Raw genomic sequence first — 8,133 nt, 5'->3', positions numbered from 1 at the left:
GACAAGTATCAACTATCCAGAGAAGGAGAACCCAACCCGTTCGCATTTCCACGCCAGCCACGGATTCTTAGCGAACTCCTTCTCCATTGTCTCCCTTCACCTCAAATCCTGTGAAAATCTGCAGAAAAGGGGATAAAAGATCGCCCACGGATTTGTTCGATGAAAATCCCTGACCAGACGATGCAGTACAAGAATCTTGGCAAATCGGGCCTGAAGGTTTCCCAGCTCGCATACGGCGCTTGGGTCACATTCGGGAATCAACTCGATGTAAAGGAAGCTAAAAATATACTCCAATGCTGCCGCGATCATGGGGTGAATTTTTTCGACAACGCCGAGGTTTATGCAAACGGCCGCGCCGAAGAGATCATGGGTCAGGCTATTAAGGAGCTTGGATGGAAGCGATCCGACCTCGTTATATCTACCAAGATTTTCTGGGGTGGGCCCGGACCGAATGACAAGGGCTTGTCCAGGAAACATATAGTAGAGGGGACTAGGAACAGTTTGAAGAGACTGGATATGGAGTATGTTGATGTACTTTATTGCCATCGGCCCGATATCGGGACGCCCATTGAGGAGACTGTCAGAGCCATGAATCATGTGATTGACAAGGGGTGGGCGTATTATTGGGGAACTAGCGAATGGTCCGCTCAGCAGATTACTGAGGCTTGGGGCGTGGCTGAGCGGCTGGATCTTGTGGGTCCTATTGTTGAGCAGCCGGAGTATAATCTTTTATCCAGGCATAAGGTAAAAACAAATGGAGTGGTTTTACTGTTTGTCAGTCTTTGTTTTTTTGTTTTGTTGGGATTTTTTGGTAGTTTTAGATAGGAAAGTTTCGAGCTTTAATAATTTGTTTCGTTTTTTCTCCTTTAGAGAAATTTGTTTGTATATTATCTCCGTTGTGGTTGTAGGAATTATAAGTTTTCTCCTTGAGTGATCTTGGCGGACCTAAAGCTTTAATGAAAAGTGTTTGCCGTTTGGAGCCTGCTGGCTTATGAAGCAAATAGCACTCTTTTACGAACAATTATTATCAGGACAATCTTTTAGTATACTCGTTATTCACTCATTTAATCACAAGCTTCATGTGTGTGTTAGATCACTTCGATGATAGTTTTCCGTAATAGTCGACTACCGTGGATAAGACTTCTCTCATGATTGCATAATTGGATGTCTCTGTTAGGAATACATTTTGGTTGACTCAGATTCTCTAGAGGAGTTTTTACCGTGATAAGACTGTAGTGGAGGCTTGGAAGGATTTATGCAGAAGATTTATGTTCTGGTCGCTTCTTTGATGTATTTACTCATTTTTCTTGTGTTAAATATGATTTCCTAATTCATTTAACTGCTCTAGGTCGAGTCTGAGTATCTACCTTTGTACGCTAACTATGGTATTGGTCTTACCACATGGAGCCCACTTGCATCCGGAGTTCTGACCGGAAAGTATAGCTCTGGAAACATTCCACCTGATAGTAGGTTCGCCCTGGACAATTATAAGGTGAGAAAACGAAATAGAACTTCCAGTTCTGAGTATTGATCAAATTTTGTTTTTCCTTAGGTGTATATGTTTCGTTGATCCTTGCGATGTCCTGGCTTTTCTTGTAAAATCCTGCAGTTTCTACTTCTAATAATTTGGTAGTCATGTGCCAGTAGTAATAAACTTAATCAATTTTGATTTTATGAACTTTAATTCACCCCTCTGCTTTGAGGAGTTCAAAATCTCACGTATATTTGTTCAGTATCGTCTTTCAGGTTCATTACAGAGGCAATGGATGCATCATCGTGCATTTTTTCTTGCTTTTGTCTTGTGTTCTATGCACCATCCCTAATGGTAAGATTGTTTTCTGCAGAATCTTGCCAGCAGATCATTGGTAGATGATGTTCTGAGAAAAGTGAATGGGTTGAAGCCCATTGCAGATGAACTAGGTGTACCTTTATCTCAACTTGCAATCGCTTGGTGTGCTTCAAATCCTAACGTCTCTTCTGTCATCACCGGTGCCACCAAAGAGGCTCAGGTCAGCTTAATGTCATACTATTTTTGTTATGTGTAAAAGTGATTTACTAGCTTCTCGAGAAAATGCCAACCCTGTACCTCTAAGCAAGGATTTTAGCATTTTTAGATGGGGAAATTTTTTATTTTAGTCTTGCTAGGCGATTAATTTCAGCACTTCTTACCATAATAAATATTCTTGTTGATTTCGTAATATTTACAGGAATTAAATTAGCATCGATTGTCGTCATATCTACTTGCTCGAAATCATTAAGTTGGAGAACTAATTTATTTTTGTACATGTAAAATCAAATGTCGTTTATATTTCTTACGATAATCTCTTACCAATTCAGATTCAAGAGAACATGAAGGCTATAAATGCCATACCTTTGCTCACACCAGCGGTAATGGAGAAGATCGAGGCTGTTGTTCAAACCAAGCCTAAGCGCCCAGATTCATACCGGTAGACGCTATGCACACGCCAAATCTTTCATATTTATTTACGCCGTTCGCTCTTTATCATCTCTCATCTCTGTGGACAGAATATATTTTCTGGTTGTGTTTCTTCTGTGTTTATTGTGCAGCACAGTTTTTCGAAGTAAAATGTTAGATGTTTTAGTTTAACATATTGACACTCGATGAGTTCATGAATAGCCTCAAATGCACAAGATTTTCGTGGATGAGCGGTAATTTCGGAATTTTTCATGGTGTATCAAGGGCTCGAGCTCGATGGAGCAGTGATCATAGAGCTTGAAATTAATTGGGATGGATTCTAATAACCATTTTAATCATCTCTGAGTTAAACACTCTAAATTAACTTGGCAATATGGGAGTGCAGTAATATATAGTGAACATATTTTATTACATAGAAAACAATCGTGCATCAATACGTCATTTTATAAATTTCAAAATTACAAGATTTTGGGTAAACGAACAGTAGATAACAAAAGCCATTTTATGACTTCATTTCTACATGAAATACCAGTTTCAAAGTTCAAATAACATTATCTATCCATCATTTTCTCAAGAAAAAAGAAATTGACATGGCCATAAAAATTCTTATAATATTATTTTTGACATTATTTGACTCGTGAGATTGGACGATGAAATATGTATGATTTATAATTCTGATTATCTGTAAAATTTGAAACAAATTATGTACAAAACGAAAAATATATGTTCAATTAATGTATCGTTATAACACCAAATAAAATATAAATTATACAGGATGGATCTAAATATGCGAACAATGGATTATAATTCTTTAGAAACTTTAAAATGGGTCAAATGATTAATGTAGTATTTTGGTAATAACGGTAGTGCATAATACTATATTATAAACTTAAAAGCATGGGGTCTTTTTTTGGTTTCGTAAAGTAGTTTTTCAGTTAAAAGCCGCGACAATGGCGCGTTATTCTGTATTGTTAATTTTCACTATCTTTTATTTATTTGCAGAAATGTATAGTTTTTGGTTCTTTCCTCCGAAATCAATGCAATGCTCCCTTCTCTCTCGATCGATCTTTGCTCACAACCGAACACCATACCCAAAGTCTTGTTTTCTCCTGATTTTAGCCAAAAGGGCACCTGGAAAAGGACAAGAAATTGGTATTTCCGAAGACAGGTAAACTTTTGTGTTGAGCCTCTTGTTTCGAGATTTTTATTACAAATTTTGACCACCCTTTCTGTTATTTGTTGATTTAATGGTGGGAGCAGGGGAAAGAAAAGAGGTTCTGTCAAGAAATGAGATGACAGAAACTAGATAATCTTTCCATCAATTCTTAATCTTGAGATATTTTTTCGGAGTAAACAAATTTTGGATTGGGTTGTTTCGCAGGATATTTTCTTTTGTAAATGCTTTTATCTAACATTTTCATTAATGTTTACTCGTTGAAACAGCTTACTTTTGGAGACTTTTGTTTGATGAGTGATGGGAGCTTATGAGTTCGCGACAATATATTTTGAATGAATATTCGAAGAACTTGGTTAAGAGGAAGTTTGATCGTATGAGAAGCTTTGGATTGCTAGTTGTTTTCCATGTGACGCTGGGAAATATCCAAGATGCACGGATATGAATGGAGACTAGGTAAAGGGATCGATGAGTTGGAAATACTAAAAATTGCTTCAGCCAAGTGAAATTCATCAGTGATTGATAAAATGAAGAGCGGATTTTATAATGATAACGGCCGAAACACAGGTGCTGATTCAGTCAATGCCGTTCCAAGTGAATATCAGCCGTTCAGACCGGTGAAGAATTTTCACCGGAGTTATTAAGGGATTGTCTTATGTCTGGAAGAAATCCTTTTGTGAATGAGGTAGATTGTAATACGAAGAATAAGCAATGTTCGGATGTTGTCCAGAATCACCACCATCCTGCATGTGAGGATCTAACAGATCATCCTGGATCAAGGATCCCAGATGGTTCGTTCTCGGGAAAAATGAAATTTCTGTGCAGCTTTGGTGGAAGAATATTTCCGAGACCAAATGATGGGAAACTTAGATATGTCGGTGGAGAGACAAGGATTATATCCATTCGGAAATACATAACTTATGTCGAGCTTATGAGAAAAACCAGTGGAATCTGCAATCAAGCTCACACAATTAAGTACCAGCTTCCTGGTGAAGACTTGGATGCACTTATATCCGTGTCTTCGGATGAGGATCTTCAACATATGATAGAAGAGTGCCATGATTTAGAGAGAAGTTCTCAAAGACTCAGAATATTTCTTGTTTCTTCCAGTGATAGTGAAAGCTCATGTTCTTTGGAATCGAAGACTACACAGCAAGGTGATGTCGATCAGTATGTTGTTGCGGTAAATGGCATGTTTGATCCAAGCCATCAAAGGAGCTCAAGTCGGGAGAGTTTGTCGAGCCAGAGGGGAAATAATATGGATGGAAGTCCTACAATTCAGAGGGACTTCCCATCATCACATCATCTTGCAGAGAAAAGGAGCGAAGGAAGCTCCACAAATCTGAAATTTACTCCTTCAAGTCCTGTTTCCCAATTTCTTAACGCATCTTATATTCCATCTCCTCCTCTGTCTCCCGTTCAGTTTAAAGAGCCAAAGAATTCTTACATAAAACGTTATGAAGATGCTTTGTATAGTGATGGCTGTGAATATGCTCATCCGTATGTGATGGATGCCCCAGGTTTCGACCACCCTTCATGTGCTGATGTCGCAGGTTATCGTGTACCAGTGATAGGTAGTCCTACAATGGGCTCTCACCTTCGGAAGTCGAGTAAAGAAATTGAGAATCTTCCATCATATGATCCAAGTAACTTTAATAGGAGAGGCCTGAAAACTACTGTGCCACAGTATGAAGAGAGGTCTTATGTCTCTTCAGAAGTTTCCAGCTCATATCAGCCAACGGTAGCAGTGCAACAACGACATCGGATGGCAGATGAGAATTATCATGTTTTCTATAATAAGGATTCTCTCTTCCTCAAAAACGCAAATGATAACGAGGATAATATTGAACGGGTTTTAGATGCAAAAGTTTCGGTAGAGAACAAAGACACTTCTTTTGATCGAGATATAAAACAAAAAGACTCTTCAGATGCCAAATTTGTGGACCACGAACATAATTTGCGAAAAATAGCATGTCTCCCCGATTCAAATCCTCGCTCACATCTCCCTATCCTACAAATGCATGGGCCTGAGAATCCTGCTTCGTCGTCTAACTTTTCGGAAAATCAATCAGAAATCCATTCTCAACCATTACAGAATCCTCACAAAATCGGTATACCAGAAATTCCAGTTATGGTTGAAGATGTTATGGATCATGCCCCACTGGATGCCCCGTCCTCCTCTAAGGAAATCCATCACATACAAGACGAGCCGAGTGATGAGATTGAATCACCTGGACAAGAAACGGAAGCTGGAAGTGTCATCCTTGAATCCGACTATGATGTATAATATTAGTTTCTTAGTTCTCATATTTTCTAGGTAACGTGCAAGAATCAGTTTTATCGGTTTACTCGTGCATTTTCTCGTAGGTTGGTAGTGCTGACGAATATAATAAGGACGAATCTATAAGTGATGCTGCAATAATGGAAATGGAAGCTGGCATATATGGTTTGCAGGTTCACGCCTAAACTTATTTTATGGTTGTAATTTAAGCTACTTTCCATTTAATCAATTTAGTTGCACTTCCACTCATGAATATGATTCATTACCATAATTTTGAATGAATTTTGCTTGATGATGCAGATAATTAAAAATGCTGATCTTGAAGACCTACAAGAGTTGGGATCTGGTACGTTTGGAACTGTTTATCATGGAAAGTGGAGGGGAACAGATGTTGCCATCAAGAGAATAAAAAAGAGTTGTTTTGCTGGGAGATTGTCTGAACAAGAAAAACTGGTTTGTCCCCATTTAAACATAGTAAACTGTAATTTTTTTACTTGTCATTTGACATGAAAAATGCACACCAGAATCCTATCTAAATTATCGTTTCCACCTTTTCACAGACTAAAGATTTTTGGAGGGAGGCTCAAATCCTTTCCAAACTTCACCATCCGAATGTAGTAGCGTTCTATGGGGTCGTTCCCGATGGACCTGAAACCACATTAGCTACCGTAACCGAGTACATGGCTAATGGATCGTTAAGGCGCGTCCTCTTAAAGAAAGATAAGTGAGTGTTTTTCTGGATTCTTTTCCTGGCTACACTATAGAACTTTGTATTCCCGAGAATTGTTCTTTGAGAGTTTGATTTCTACTGATAGGGGACTTGATCGGCGTAAAAAAGTGATAATTGCATTGGATGCTGCCTTTGGCATGGAGTACTTGCATCTGAAAAACATCGTTCATTTTGATTTAAAATGTGATAATTTGCTGGTAAATTTAGGAGATCCACACCGACCTGTGTGCAAAGTGAGTCCTTGATCTATGTGTAAACTTATATACTTTAAAACTCATTCTTGTGAAGAAATGAAGCTCAGATAGAGACTATTTGATTATTAGGTTGGCGATTTTGGACTATCAAGAATCAAGCAGAACACCCTCGTGTCAGGTGGCGTGCGTGGAACGCTTCCGTGGATGGCTCCCGAACTATTAAATGGAAGTAGTAGTCGAGTTTCTGAAAAAGTATGCAAAACTAACCAACAATCTGAACTGAATTGCATAATTTATTGACAAAGTTACAAATACTTCAAGCTTGTGATTTCATTAAAACTTGGAATGATCCAAGAGTCATGACATGTCACAGGTTGACGTTTTCTCGTTTGGAATCGCTATGTGGGAAATCTTGACTGGCGAAGAACCGTATGCAAACATGCATTGTGGAGCTATTATAGGTAAGCTTATGTTGTAGCCGTCCAGATCTCTGAATATGGTTCTAGGGATGTGCCTAATCAGATTCAACATCAAGTCATACATTTTTCCCTAGACGAAATCGTGGGTTCGCCCCACTTGATAACAAAGCAACTTCTGAAATAAAATGACACATTTTCACTTAAACTAGTTTCTTGAAACTGATTCATCATCTAATTTATTTATCTTGATCTATATATGAAGGTGGCATTGTAAACGATACACTGAGGCCGCCGATCCCGGAACGGTGCGACCAAGAATGGAGAAATTTGATGGAAGAATGCTGGACACACGATCCTGCTATCAGGCCATCTTTTACAGAGATAACAATCAGACTTCGTGCTATGTTCAATGCACTCCAACTAAAGAGATTCAATAGAGTCAAAAGATGAACCTAAAATTCTAGCCGAAAATGAGGTGGTATTTTGATAGCTTAAGTAGACTAAGAAAATAGAAATCTTATACATTTCCCCATTATATTTTATCATCCAAATGTTGTAAATTAATGTTTCGTAGATTAAGTTGTTTTAATCATCTCAACCGATTCGAACTTACAAATTCAGATTTAGTCGATTTCTTTGGTCCAACCAAGGAGAATCAATTATATTTTGGTCCTTGGGAAATTTTATTTAGGGTAAAAACAACAGTTCTTATAGAAGTTTAATTCAAAATTTCAATAAAAAAAGTACAAATTTGAAAGTGTATATTTGTTTATTTATTATTTTGATCTTTTATGATATTTTTTTCATCTCTTTCTATTTTTAGTAATTTTAATAATTTTTATTGAAAGTGTTAATACGACATTACATATAAGCAGTCCATAAAAAAAGAGGCTAAATT

The 8,133-nt window shown here is 37.8% G+C and overlaps 2 protein-coding genes across 2 annotated transcripts; both read left to right on the top strand.

Moving 5' to 3' along the window:
• On the top strand, positions 1–2,674 carry LOC140829463 (probable voltage-gated potassium channel subunit beta). The gene is made up of 4 exons (XM_073192724.1): positions 1–744; positions 1,349–1,492; positions 1,845–2,009; positions 2,338–2,674. The coding sequence occupies exons 1-4, from the start codon at positions 160–162 to the stop codon at positions 2,449–2,451; spliced, it is 1,008 nt and encodes a 335-aa protein (XP_073048825.1). The 5' UTR covers positions 1–159; the 3' UTR covers positions 2,452–2,674.
• A 750-nt stretch (positions 2,675–3,424) lies between these two features.
• LOC140829462 (uncharacterized) lies at positions 3,425–7,922 on the top strand. Its single transcript, XM_073192723.1, has 9 exons — positions 3,425–3,605; positions 3,881–5,892; positions 5,979–6,065; positions 6,193–6,345; positions 6,453–6,616; positions 6,708–6,855; positions 6,946–7,068; positions 7,190–7,277; positions 7,498–7,922. Exons 2-9 carry the CDS (start codon positions 4,267–4,269, stop codon positions 7,683–7,685), a joined length of 2,577 nt encoding a protein of 858 aa, XP_073048824.1. The 5' UTR covers positions 3,425–3,605; positions 3,881–4,266; the 3' UTR covers positions 7,686–7,922.
• Positions 7,923–8,133: the final 211 nt, after the last annotated feature.

Source organism: Primulina eburnea, chromosome 4 (assembly GCF_022965805.1).
Source record: "Primulina eburnea isolate SZY01 chromosome 4, ASM2296580v1, whole genome shotgun sequence".
Taxonomy (NCBI): domain Eukaryota; kingdom Viridiplantae; phylum Streptophyta; class Magnoliopsida; order Lamiales; family Gesneriaceae; genus Primulina; species Primulina eburnea.
Note: the sequence above shows the minus strand (reverse complement) of the source record. Positions and strands in the feature narration are given on the sequence as shown.